Here is a 14,502-nt window from a genome sequence, read left to right on the forward strand (position 1 = left end):
AGTAAATTCAAAATGGATCAAAGACCTGAATGTAAGTCATGAAACCATAAAACTCTTAGAGAAAAACATAGGCAAAAATCTCTTGGACATAAACATTAGTGACTTCTTCATGAACATATCTCCCTGGGCAAGGGAAGCAAGAGCAAGAATGAACAAGTGGGACTATATCAAGCTGAAAAGCTTCTGTACAGCAAAGGACACCATCAATAGAACAAAAAGGTATCCTACAGTATGGGAGAATATATTCATAAATGACAGATCTGATAAAGGGTTGACATCCAAAATATATAAAGAGCTCATGCAACTCAACAAACAAAAAGCAAATAATCCAATTAAAAAATGGGCAGAGGAGCTGAACAGACAGTTCTCCAAAGAAGAAATTCAGATGGCCAACAGACACATGAAAAGATGCTCCACATCGCTAGTCATCAGAGAAATGCAAATTAAAACCACAATGAGATATCACCTCACACAAGTAAGCATCGCCACCATCCAAAAGACAAACAACAACAAATGTTGGTGAGGTTGTGGAGAAAGGGGAACCCTCCTACACTGCTGGTGGGAATGTAAATTAGTTCAGCCATTGTGGAAAGCAGTATGGAGGTTCCTCAAAATGCTCAAAACAGACTTACCATTTGACCCAGGAATTCCACTCCTAGGAATTTACCCTAAGAATGCAGCAGCCCAGTTTGAAAAAGACAGATGCACCCCTAAGTGTATCACAGCACTGTTTACAATAGCCAAGAAATGGAAGCAACCTAAGTGTCCATCAGTAGATGAATGGATAAAGAAGATGTGGTACATATACACAATGGAATATTATTCAGCCATAAGAAGAAAACAAATTCTACCATTTGCAACAACATGGATGGAGCTAGTGGGTATTATGCTCAGTGAACTAAGCCAGAAGGAGAAAGACAAATGCCAGATAATTTCACTCATCTGTGGAGCATAAGAACAAAGCAAAAACTGAAGGAACAAAACAGCAGCAGACTCACAGAACCCAAGAATGGACTAACAGTTACCAAAGGGAAAGGGACTGGAGAGGAAGGGTGGGAATGGAGGGAGAAGGGGAATAAGGAGCATTATGATTAGCACACATACATGGGGGCAGGCACATGGAAGGCAGTATAGCACAGAGAAGACAAGTAGTGCTCTCTGGCATCTTACTACACTGATGGACAGTGACTGTAATGGGGTATGTGGTGGGGACTTGATAATGGGCAGAATGTAGTAACCACAATGTTGCTCATGTGATTGTGTATTAATGATACCAAAAAAAATTCTGGCATATTTAGCTTTCCAAAAAGAGCTCAGGAATAAAGGAGCATACTTCTGTTAGAGCAGACAGGAGAAATGGTCTTGGAGATCAGTTTGTATAGAAAGACACTAATTAAGTCTCTCAAAAATTGATTCATAAGCTCTTAGAAAAAAGCTTCAGAGAACAGCAATTAGGAATTATATGTATTTTTATTTTATTAAGAACAAAAAGCACAAAATGTAATCAGTGTAAAATTTAATGCCTTTCAATGCTTAGGGGAAAAAGTATACCTTCATGACTTGGAAGACCTTTTCTGAAAATTCATTTAGTTGGATATGGTACATTATTTGGATTTTTCATGAAAACATTATGAAATACAGAGGGAGGAAAAAAGATGGCAGCATGAGAAGTGAGGCAGAAATCTCCTCCCAAGACCACAAATAATACGAAAATACAGCAAATACAACTATTCCTAAAAGAGTGACCAGACATAAGATTGCACCAGCCAGTCTACATCTGGGAAAAGAGAACATCTCACAGAAAAAGGTAAAGTAATAAAACCAGACCCAGCAGGACCCAAGCACCCCACCCCCACTCCAGCTCACTGGTGGGAGGAAGAGAATCAGAGCAGGGAGGCAGTAGAAGCCCAGGATTGCTAAATAAAGCCCTAGAAATCTACCTGGGAGCACAAACCCACATTGCATGGTGCTCAGGAGATTGGAGGGGCTGAAAACCAAAGTCAGAGACTGAGATGCGAACACGTTCCCACAACTGGCTGCCATGGGACAAAAGAAAGGTGGGTGCTTTGAAAGACTTCCGAACAGTGAGAAGGCTGCTTATGGGGCAAGGATTCAGGAAAAGGAACAGGTGGACAAAATCGTCCTGGCAAACTCAGCCCAGCAAGGTTGGGAACTTTCAGGAGGTTCAGGCACTCCATCCCCCTGGCTGGCAATGTAGCCCTGAGGTGCCCCACTGCGATAAGCAGCTGCCACTTCTTCCTCCCTGCCAGCACCTGTGTGCAAACCCGCTGCCCCTGCCATCACTCCAGATCAGCCAGAGGGCAGCCCCACTTACAGCAACTACACAGCTTAACGCAGAGGCTGCTCCCTGTGTGCAGCTCACTGGTCCTGACAGTGGAGGCAGTCAGTGTGGCCAGGAAGCAGGAAAGGGCTAGCTCTTTAGGATAGGCACTGGCACCACTCGCCTGTGACCACTGCCATCACTCCAGGTACTGGGCATCTCTGAAGAACAGAGCTTCTGGGCACTAGAGGGTGCTGCTTACACAAACCTAATATTTCTCACTATACAATAGGATTATGAAAAGACAGAAGAACCTTGCAAACACCAGAAAGAGGGCTCAGTGAGACTGGAATCACCAATCTTCCTGAAGAGGAATTCAAAATAAAAGTCATAAGCATGGTAATGGAGCTACAGAAAAGTATTCAAGAGCTAAGGGATGAATTCAGGAGGGAGATAGACACCTTAAAAAATACAGTAACTGAAATGAAACATACAATGGAAGTATTTAAAAGCAGATTAGATGAGGTAGAGGAGATGGTAAATGGAATAGAAATTAGAGAACAGGAATACAAAGAAGCTGAGGCAGAGAGAGAAAAAAAGGATCTCTAGGAATGAAAGAATATTAAGAAACTGTGTGACCAGTCCAAATGGAACAATATTCGCATTATAGCGGTACCAGAAGAAGAAGAGAGAGAAAAAGAGAGAAAGTGTTTTTGAAGAAATAATTACCAAACACTTTCCCAGTCTGGGGAGGAAAATAGTCTCTCAGGCCATGGAAGCCCACATATCTCCTAACACAAGAGACCCAAGGAAATTAACACCAAGACATATAATCATTAAAATGACCAAGATCAAGAACAAAGACAGAGTATTAAAAGCAGCCAGAGAGATAAAAAAGATCACCTACAAAGGAAAATCCATTAGGCTATCAGCAGACTTCTAAGCAGAAACCTTACAGGCCAGAAGGGAGTGGCATGATATATTCAATGCAATGAAATAGAAGGGCTTTGAACCAAGAATACTCTACCCAGCAAGAATATCATTTAAATTTGAAGAAGGGATCAAACAATTCCCATATAAGCAAAAGTTGAAGGAATTTACCTCACACAAACCATCTTTACAAGTTATTTTAAAGGGAATGCTCTAGATGGAAGTGCTCCTAAGGCTAAATAGCTGTCACCAGAGAAAATAAAACCACAGTAAAGGAAGCAGACCAATTAATTACTAACCAAATGCAAAATTAAATCAGCTACCCACAAAATCAAGGGGTACACAGTACAGAATATGACACCTAACATATAAAGAGTGAAGGAGGGAAAAAAAGAAGGGAGAAAAAAATTCTTCAGATTGTGTTTATAATAGCACAATAAGAAGTTAAGTTAGATTGTTAGATAGTAAAGAAGATTCCCTTGAACCTTTGGTAACCATGAATACAAAGCATGCAAAGGCAATAAGTACGTATCTATTGATAATCATCCTAAATGTAAATTGACTGAATGCACCAATCAAAAGACAGAGAGTTACAGAATGGATAAAAAAGCAAGACCCATCTGTATGCTGCCTACAAGAGTCTCACTTCAAACCCAAAGACATACACAGACTAAAAGTGAAGGGATGGAAAAAGATATTTCATGCAAATAAAAGGGAGAAAAAAAGCAGGAGTCGCAATACTTGTATCAGATAAAATAAAATAAACTTCAAAACAAAGTAACAAGAGACAAAGAAGGACATTATATAATGATAAATGGGTCAGTCTAACAACAAGATGTAATAATTATAAATATCTATGCACCCAGCATAGGTACACCCAAATATGTGCAACAAATACTAACAGAAATAAAGGGGGAAATAGAATGCAATGCATTCATTTTAGGAGACTTGAACACACCACTCACTCCAAAGGACAGATCAACCAGACAGAAAATAAGTAAGGACACAGAGGCACTGAACAACACATTAGAACAGATGGATCTGACAGACATCTACTCCACCCAAAAGCAACAGGATACACATTCTTCTCAAGTGCACATGGAACATTTTCCAGAATAGATCACATACTGGCCACAAAGGAGCCTCAGTAAATTTAAAAAGATTGAAATTCTACCAACCAGCTTCTCAGATCACAAAAGTATGAAACTAGAAACAAACTGTACAAAGAAAACAAAAAGGCTCACAAACACATGGAAGATTAACAACATGGTCCTAAATAATCAATGGATCAATGACCATATTAAAACTGAGATCAAGCAACATATGGAGACAAATGAAAACAACAGCTCAACACCCCAACTTCTGTGGGCTGCAGCAAAGGCAGTTCTGTGGGGGAAGTATATAGCAATTTAGACTTACCTCAAGAAAGAAGAACATTCTCAATGATCAGGCTAAATTCACAATTAATGAAACTGGAAAAAGAAGAGCAAATGAGGCCCAAAGTCAGTAGAAAGAGGGACATAATAAAGATCAGAGAAGAAAAATAAATAACATTGAGAAGAATAAAAAAGTAGAAAGAATTCATGAAACCAAAAGCTGGTTCTTTGAGAAAATGAACAAAATAGATAAACCACTAGCCAGACTTATCAAGAAAAAAAAAAGATTGTACACACATAAACAGAATCAGTACTGAAAAAGGAAAAATCACTACAGATACCACCAAAATACAAAGAATTATTAGAGCATATTATGAAAAATTATATACTAACAAATTGGATAACCTGGAAGAAATGGACAACCTTCCAAGACTGACCCAGGAAAAAACAGATATCTGAACAGACCAATTACCAGCAATGAAATTGAATCAGTAATAAAAAAACTACCCAAGAATAAAATTCCCTGACCAGATGGCTTCACTGCTGAATTTTATCAGACATTTAGAGAAGACATAATACACATCCTCCTTAAAGTTTTCCAGAAAATAGGAGAGGAGGGAATACTCCCAAACTCATTCTACAAGGCCAACATTACCCAAATACCAAAACCAGGCAAAGACACCACAAAAAAGAAAATTACAGACCAATGTCCCTGATGAACATAGATGCAAAAATAGTCAACAGAATATTAGCAAACCAAATTCAAAAACACATCAAGAGGATCATACATCATGATCAAGTGGGATTCATCCCAGGGATGCAAGGATGGTACAACACTCAAAAATCCATCAACATCATCCACTACATCAATAAAAAGAAGGACAAAAATCAGATGATTATTTCCAGAAATGCTGAAAAAGCATTTGACAAAATTCAACACTCATTCATGATAAAAACTCTCAACAAAATGAGTATAGAGGGCAAGTACCTCAACATAATAAAAGCCAGATATGACAAACCCACAGCCAACATCACACTTAACAGTGAGAAGCTGAAAGCTTTTCCTCTAAGATTGGGAACAAGACAAGGATGCCCACTCTCCCCACTTTTATTAACATAGTTCTGGAGGTCCTAGGCATGGCAGTGAGGCAACACAAGGAAATAAAAGGCATCGAGATTGGTAAAGAAGAAGTTAAACTGTCACTGTTTGCAGATGACATGATGTTGTACATAAAAAATCCTAAAGACTCCACTCCAAAACTACTAGAACTAATATCGGAATTCAGCAAAGTTGCAGGATACAAAATTAATAAACAGAAATCTGTTGCATTCCTATACGCTAGTAGAAAGAGAAATCAGGAAAGCAGTTCCATTCACAATTGCACCAAAAAGAATAAAATACCTAGGAATAAACCTAACCAAGGAAATAAAAGACCTATACCCTGAAAACTACAAGACACTTTTAGGAAAAATTAAAGATACTAATAAATGGGAATACATCACATGCTCTCTGGTAGGAAGAATTAATATTGTCAAAATGGCCATCCTGCCTAAAGCAATCTACAGATTCAATGCATTCCCTATCAAAACACCAACAGTATTCTTCAATGAACTAGAAACAAATCGTTCTAAAATTCATATGGAATCTCCTGAATATAAGCATGAGCAACTTTTTTCTGAATGCATCTCTTCAAGCAAGGGAAACAAAAGCAAAAATGAACAAATGGGACTACATCAAACAAAAGACCCAAATAGTGAAAAGAGTCCTTAGAGGAAAGAATAAAATGGGGGGGATTACACTCCCCAACTTCAAGCTCTACTACAGAGCCACAGTAATCAAGAAAACTTGGTACTGGTACAAGAACAGAGCCATAGATCAATGGAATAGAATAGAGAGCCCAGATATAACCTACACATATATGGCCAGTTAATATATGATAAAAGAGCCATGGACCTACAAAATGGGGAAATGTCAGCCTCTTCAACAACTGATGTTGGCAAAATTGGACAGCTACATGTAAGAGAATGAAACTGGATTATTGTCTATTCCCATACACAAAAATAAACTTGAAATGGATCAAAGACCTGAATGTAAGTCATGAAACCATAAAACTCTTAGAAGACAACATAGTCAAAAATCTCCTGAATATAAGCATGAGCAACTTTTTTCTGAATGCATCTCCTCAAGCAAGGAAAACAAAAGCAAAAACGAACAAATGGGACTACATCAAACAAAAAAGCTTCTGTACAGCAAAGGACACCATCAACAGAACAAAAAGACACCCTACAGTGTGGGAGAATATATTCATAAATGACATATCCAATAAGGGGTTGACATCCAAAATATATAAAGAACTCACATGCCTCAACACCCAAAATGCAAATAACCCAATTAAAAAATGGGCAGAGGATATAAACAGACACTTCTTCAAAGAAGAAATTCAGATGGCCAACAGGCACATGCAAAGATGCTCCACATCGCTAATTATCAGGGAAATGCAAATTGAAACCACAGTGAGATATCACCTCACACCAATTAGGATGGCCAACATCGAAAAGACTAGGAACAACAAATGCTGGTGAGGATGAGGAGAAAGGAGAACCCTCCTACACTGCTGGTGGGAATGTAAATTAGTTCAACCATTGTGAAAGCCATACAGAGGTCCCTCAAAAAACTCAAAATAGAAATACCATTTGACCCAGGAATTCCACTCCTAGGAATTTACCCTAAGAAAACAGGATCACAAATTTAAAAAGACATATGCACCCCTATGTTTGTTGCAGCACTATTTACAATAGCCAAGAAATGGAAGCAACCTGAGTGTCCATCAGTAGATGAATGGATAAAGAAGATGTGGTACATATACACAATGGAATATTATTCAGCCATAAGAAGAAAACAAATTCTACCATTTGCAACAACATGGATGGAGCTAGAGGGTAGTATGCTCAGTGAAATAAGCCAGGTGGAGAAAGACAAGTACCCCTTATCTGTGGAGTATAAGAACAAAGCAAAAACTGAAGGAACAAAACAGCAGCAGACTCACAGAACCCAGGAATGGACTAGCGGTTACCAAAGGGAAAGGGGTTGGGGAAGGTGGGTAGGAAGGGAGGCATCAGGGGATTAAGAGGTATTATGATTAGCACACATAATAGAGGAGGGGCACGGGGAAGGCAGTATAGCACAGAGAAGACAAGCAGTGACTCTCTAGCATCTTACTCTGTTGATGGACAGTGACTGTAATGGGGTATGTGGTGGGGACTTGATAATAGGGGGGAATGTAGCAACCACAGTGTTGCTCATGTGAAACCTGAGCATAAGACTGTATACCAATGATACCTTAATAAAAAACAATATGGAAAAAAAAATATGAAATACAACAAGTGGTACAGAAAAGTGCATAGAATATATGTGTACAGTTTACTAAGCATTTATAATTATAAAGCAAAACTCTGCATGGCTGCTACCCAGGTCAAGAAATTCAGCATTCCAGAAGCCCCCATGTGGTACACCATTTCTTAAGCTCATTTGTTTCATCACTATGTGAACAACTGTACAATAGGCCTGTTATTTTTCTACATTAAAAAATTAATTTTACAATTCTATAGCATCTTACTATGCTGATGGACAGTGACTGTAATGGGGCATGTGGGGGGGGACTTGATAATAGGGAGAGTCTAGTAACCATAATGTTCAAGTGATTGTACATTAATGACATTAAAATTTTTAAAAATTAATTTTAGAAAAAATCCTGTTAACATGGGTGTTTTAAGTTTTCAACATAATTTGAGATTGGAAAATGTTGGTTCAACACTAGGATGCCTGCGAAGATTTCTGTCTGTGTCATGGTTTGCAGGGGCTTGGCCACAGGTTGCCACTGCAGTGCCATAGTGTCTAGCTGAGCCCCGTGCCAGCAGTCACTCCCTGCAAGCTCTGGGGAGTGGTAAGCAGCCCTCCTGGGGACAGTAACTGGCATCACAGTTCCTTCCAATTCATGTGAGCAGTACCAGTCTTCTCTCGGCCTGTGCTCCAGGAAGCTGATGAGTAGCTTTGGAGCCGTGTTTTCCTGACACGGACAGGCAAGGCTGTTTGCCATTTCGGGTCACTCCTGCCCTGCTACTGGAGCATTGCCATCTTGCCCAGGACACTGGTGATTTTTTAAACTTTTGGGGCAGATTGTCCTTGATGGTTGGGTGAAAAATGCATGGCCCAAGGACTGGGGAACAGCATGCTAGACCAGGGCTTCTCCACCTTGGCGCTTTTGACATATTGGACCGCATGATTTTTGTGGTGGGGGAGGGCTGTCCTGTGCACTGTAGGGTGTTCAGCAGCACCCCTGGCCCCCACCCACTAGATGCCAGTAGCTGACTCTCAGTGTGACAGCCAAAGTCTTTCCAGACACTGCCAGATATACCCTCAGAAACCAAATCGTCCCGCATTGGAAACCCCTGCTTTATAGTGTTTGTAGGAGACTCACAATCCCTTTTAGCTCCTGCAGCCATGCATGAGGATGGGGCGCACCCCTGATGAAGGCTCCTAACCTGAAGCAAGAGGAAGAATGAGTGGCAAAGATGGGAGAAATGCAGCAGGCAGATGGACACTCGGAGCCAAGAACCTGCTGTGGGTGCTTCAGGGTCACAGGACATGGGGAAAAGGGATGGTGGGTGAGAAGCTCTGAGGCTTTGGGGTGTTGTGCAAGGCTCCCTTCCCTGATAGCTGGAAAGAGGTCGTTAGCCAGAGCCTGGTCTCCTCTCTGGAGGGTAGCACTCAAGCCTTCCTCCCTCTGCTGGGCCAGCCTTGACCCTGTCAGTAGCTTTAGATCCTCCTAATAAGTATTTTACTTTCCTCCAGACTCTTGCGGGGAGAGTTAGGTGAATCCTACCAAGTGGGTTAAGTTCCTTGGAGAAAGTACAGTTCTTTGATCTTCATTCACTCAACAGATATTTATCAAGCACCTACTTGCACAGGGGCTGTGCCTGGCACTAGGGAGCCCACGAATCACCTGGACTGCATGGTCTGGGTGGGGAGAACAACTCTGCCCACGCAGACAGCCCTGGGAGAAGGAAGAGGGCACGTCCGGCTGTCAGGCTGCCTGGGCCACATACGACCTCTGCTCCTGGCTACTGTGCCTCCTCGGGTCTCAGTGTCCATGTCTGTAAATGGGGCGGTAAAGATTAAGGATTCTTGCCCATGGGGGTGTTGAGAGGATTAAGGGGGAGACTGCACAGCCTGTGGAACCGTACCTGATGTTAGTGAGACCACCATGATGTGAATATCATTATTTTCAACGCTTTATTATTAATACCACTACATAAGAGTGTAATAGACTTAACGAGTGTCAAGACAATTCTGAGGGACAAGGATCAAAGAATCACAGAAGAAGTGGCTTATTTGACATTTGTCTTAAAGGATTAGTGGGGTGGTGGGAAGATCATGCACTAAGAGGCAGGCCGAAGGAAGGGCAGGCAGGAAGTTACAGATGGGAGCAAGTGGGCTTGCTTCTTGGGGGACAGCAGCCGGCTGTGAGGCCCTGGGGCTGAGGGAGGCTGGGAGGCTGGGGAAGAAGGAGGTGAGGGGGCCCTGTGGAGAAGAGCCTCGTGTCGTGGAGCATGGTCTGAATGGGCGCGAGTACCAAAACCCCTTTGGCTTGGAGCTGCTTTATTGGTTATTTTTCTCCAAAACAGATTCAGAAGAGCTTGCTATTTTAGTCCCATTTCTTTTTCCCAGGCAGTGAAATGCTAGGTGTGCTCTCTGACCTGCCAGTGTTACTGAGCTTTTAGAAACTAACAAGCAATTCCCTCTTGCTGTTCCTGGACCAGATAGGGGGACGCTGCCTCCACTTCACTTCAGGAATCCCACAGACGGAGCACAGGCCGCTCTTGTCTGGGCGCCCTTGAGGCTTCCCGGCTCTGTGACCACTCAGGGTGTCGCTGCTCTGCTCCTTGGAGGTCACAGAGGAGCAAACCAATTGGCATGCCTGCACTTCCCACCTCTTCCTCTGCTCCCGTGCAGCCTTAGGGCAGGGCTGGAAACCACCCTGGCAGGCATGGCTAATAACCAGGACATCTGTGCCAAGGAGCGGCGTGTTTATTTCTCCAGAGCCTGTGGTGGTGTGCCTGAGGCTTTGCTGAGTCAGCCTGGTGCCACCTGGCAACCCCCCTTGCTGCTGAGACCTCAGTCCCAGTGTACAAGGCCCCTCGTGGCTCTGACTTTTGCCTCACTGCTCTCTGAAACGTCATGCTGAGCTGGCACTTACTGAGCACTTGCCAGGCCGAGTGGGTGCGGTTATGAAGGTGGCAGACACTGCCCTTGGCTCTGGGAAACTATATCGTCTTGTGGGAATGTCACATTGAATAAACCATTGCAGGTGGTGTGGATAAGAGCTGAGAAACGGGAACATCCAGAGTCATGATGGTGTGAAAGGGGAGAGGAACTTAATCTTGGGGAGTGGGGGGGTGATGAGGTCAGGAAGGGCCCTGAGAGGAAGTCAGATTCTGCCTGGTACCTGGGAATGGTTGGGTTTGGAGCAGGAAAACGGTGAAGGAGACCTCCGTCACCGAGCTGGCTTGGGACGGAGCCCCCTGCACTGCCGTGGGCCGCGTCCTTCTCTCTTACTTAAAATTCCCTCCTCCCATCCCCAGTCCTCCTTCTGTCCTTCCTGTCAGACTACTGTTTGGTTGCCTTTATTTTGTTTGGCCTTCCCAGAGGATGGCCTTGCTCTCCAAGGCAGTGGACAGTGGGAAAAAGACACGTTTGGAGAAGGCCCAGCCCCTGCTTTACTCCTTAATGGCCATGGAACCTTAGACTAGCCAGTGACTAACTGCTCCGTGCATGGGTGTCCTGCCTGTAAAAGAGGCTCCCTGTGCCAAGGCATCAGGACTGAGGCCACATCAGTACTGCACTTAGTGTAAGGCCACTGTGAGTCAAGGTTGCAAACCCTTTCCCTTGCAGCATCAGACACTGACTTGGTTCTGTTACCTTTCTGTTTTTCCCTGGAACCCTGGTGAAAATCAAATGTCAGGGTGTTGCCTGACCACAGCACTAACGGTAAAGCTGATCTCTGCTTGGTAAATTGCACCTGGACTCAGAGTCCTCTGTCCCACCTCCAAATACCTGAGGAGGGAGCCATGGCTTTGGGCTTCCTGAGTGTGCTGTCTCCCTGCAGACTCTGGAAACTTTGCTGTGGGGCTGTCACAGGAGAGGTTGGTGCCTGTGGGGCCTGAGACCACATAGCCAATCAGCTCACACCTGAATTGACACCTGGGGGTGACCTCATCTGTCAGGATTAAGCCCTTCCAGCTCTTAACATTCTGTCAGTTCCTTCATTTAAAAACCTCCCCTGGAGCCTGTGGTAGGTGCACAATGTTGAACAAAACAGATCCATTCTGTGCCCTGAAGGCACTCCCAGTCCAGCTGGGAGATTCTGTCAATCAACGCATCACACAAATAATGGTAAAAGAGCACTTTGATAATGTGTACATCGTGCTGCGAGAGTGTAGGGGAGATCTGACCTGGTCCGGGAGGGCGGGTAGGGATCTGTGAAGCAGTCATGATGGAGCTGAGATCTGATGGATAAAACAGGCCCCTAACCAAAAGGAGGGGGAGGGAAGATTCCAGAAGGAGAGAACAGCACAGGCAAAGGCTTTGTGGGGCGATGGTGCAAGGTGCAGAAAATGAGGGTATGTAGAGCTATTCCATTCAGGTCTTTAGGGGAAGAGCTGAGAGTCAGATTATTTAGTGACTTGGTGCAGTCCTGGGCTGGTGAGTGAGGGCTGCTGACCAGTCACGCTGGTGTCCTTATTTGGTTTCTTCACAGTAAGAGCAGTGAGAAGTGGGTTAATGCAGCGTGGGGATGCCTCTGGCCGGAGTAGGGGTTGGCTTGATTGAATTTACTGCTTTAAAAGCTGGTTCTGGCTGCAGATGCTAAAATCACGTCTGAGATGGATGAAGTTTGAAGGGACTTTGAGTGAAAAGGGGCTGGTGGAGAAGGAAACCTGGGGAGTGGGCAGGCTTTACAAAGCACCAGTGGGGATTCATAGCAGGAGGGGAGAGTTTGACCTTTAATCAGGGGTTGTGGCTGCTTCACTTGCTTCCCACCTTCCCACCCCTACCCCATCATTTTTGGCCACCATGACCCCAGACCACCCATCCATGTTGCCAAACCACAAGTTGAAGGAAGGTGGGTGTGGAGCTGTTAACAGGAGATAGATGTTCCTAAGCACATTCCAGCCACCAGCAGAAAACCTTCAGGCATTTGTAAAACTGAATCAAGCCCCACAGCAACATTTTCAGTAGCTTGGAGAACTGTTTCTGGTATTGAAGGCAGACATTTTCCATCAAGTAGGATGGACAAAAATCACACTTCTCTTCTTTTTGTCTCTCTCTTCCTCCAGGCTTATATTTGGCACCCTTTACCCTGCGTATTATTCCTACAAGGCTGTAAAATCAAAGGACATTAAAGAATATGTAAGTAGCATTTGTTGGTGGAGCAGATGGTTCAGTGGAGGGCAGGGGGCTGGGTGTGAAGTGGTGGACGAGGAGGTGCCCTCTGGTGTGGGCTCTAGAGCGGGGCAGAGGGGTCCCTTCATCACTCTTCTCATGAGGCTTTGCCCCATGTGCCCAGGAGTCCTGTCTCCAGTCTAGACCTCCTCTGTAGAACTAGAGTGTGGAACTGAGGAAAGCGGGGAGATACGGTGAGAGGAAATGGAGTCTGGGATCAGAGGCTGTCCAGGTTGCCACATGCCCACTGTGAGGCCTTGGACAAATGACTTCCCCTCTCTGAGCCTCCATTGTCTTGTCTGGAAAACACTGTGTAGACCGTAAAGCAACATTAGTGGGAGACAGTCTGGCATATGGGTGGGAGTGTGGGCCCCGGAGACCAGCAGACTGTGTGCGGCTGCCGGCTCTGGGACTCAGGCTCTGATCCCCTTTCCAGTTTGTGACCCGAACATCCCATGATGTAAATTCTGGAACTTTATAAACTTTTTGAGGGCAGGGGCTGTGCATCCTTTTCTATTTGTTTCCCATAGCACCTAGAAGAGGGCTGAGCATGTGGGAAGGGAGTCCAGAGTACTTGCCAATTGGATGGGGGATTTGGTGCCCCAGTCACATGAAGGGACACGTGCGGGATGTGCTGGGCACCTCTAGGCAGGGGAGCCATCACACCACCCCTGACTGACAAAGACCTGAGTGGAGAGGATGGTGAGGAGAGAGTACCCCGTCCCATGTAGGACAGGAAACCCAGGTCAGAGCACAAAGGATGTGGATTTGGCATCAAGAGACTGAAGTCAGGTCCTGGCTCTCCATTTGATTGATGGAATGCTGGACAAGAAGCCTAACTGGTAGGAGCCTCGGTTCCCTAACCAGAGTACTGGGGTGGATATCAAAGGTCCCAGCCCCTAGTGTGAGGGATAAAGGGTCTTTGCTCTCCCTCTTTCACTCAGGTGTCACTTGGCAAGTTTGGTACAACTAAAGAAACAAAGCATGTTTGGAAGTCAATATTTTCTTTCTCAGATTTCCCAGGATGTCTTTATGATGAAACCAGCCACCTCCAGACCAAGTACAATCAGGGCTGACCTCCTCTCTCTCAGTTACCCAGGACCACTGGCCTCAGCCGGCCTTTGCTGCTAAGTAGGGGATCCACACAGGGGTGTATTCTCCTTTGGAGACTGGGTCCCTGCTGTATGTGAGGGAATCTGAGTGTGAGCTGTAAGTAGCTGTTAAGTTGTAGACACAAAGCCTCATGATTCTTGAATTCTTGGTGCAGGGGTAAAGCATGAGGCAGCCTCTTCCAGTTCTCCTGCTTCCTGGCACCCACAGCCATGGGTGCAGGGAAACCATGCTAGGTAAGGAGCCATACCTGGGGTCACTAGGTTCAAGGTCTGACCCTCTGCTTGCAGTGGCAGAAACTCAAT

At 44.3% G+C, this 14,502-nt stretch overlaps 1 protein-coding gene across 4 annotated transcripts in view; it reads left to right on the top strand.

Moving 5' to 3' along the window:
* The window catches only part of REEP1 (receptor accessory protein 1), a 97,411-nt gene that overhangs the window by 37,412 nt on the left and 45,497 nt on the right, over positions 1-14,502 (top strand). For all 4 annotated transcript variants that reach the window (XM_036931162.2, XM_036931164.2, XM_036931163.2 and 1 more), the window contains exon 2: positions 12,982-13,054. In XM_036931162.2, the coding sequence (XP_036787057.1) occupies positions 12,982-13,054 (73 nt within the window). The remainder of the gene's footprint in view (positions 1-12,981; positions 13,055-14,502) is intronic.

The sequence above is a fragment of the Manis pentadactyla genome, chromosome 2 (genome assembly GCF_030020395.1).
Source record: "Manis pentadactyla isolate mManPen7 chromosome 2, mManPen7.hap1, whole genome shotgun sequence".
Lineage (NCBI taxonomy): Eukaryota > Metazoa > Chordata > Mammalia > Pholidota > Manidae > Manis > Manis pentadactyla.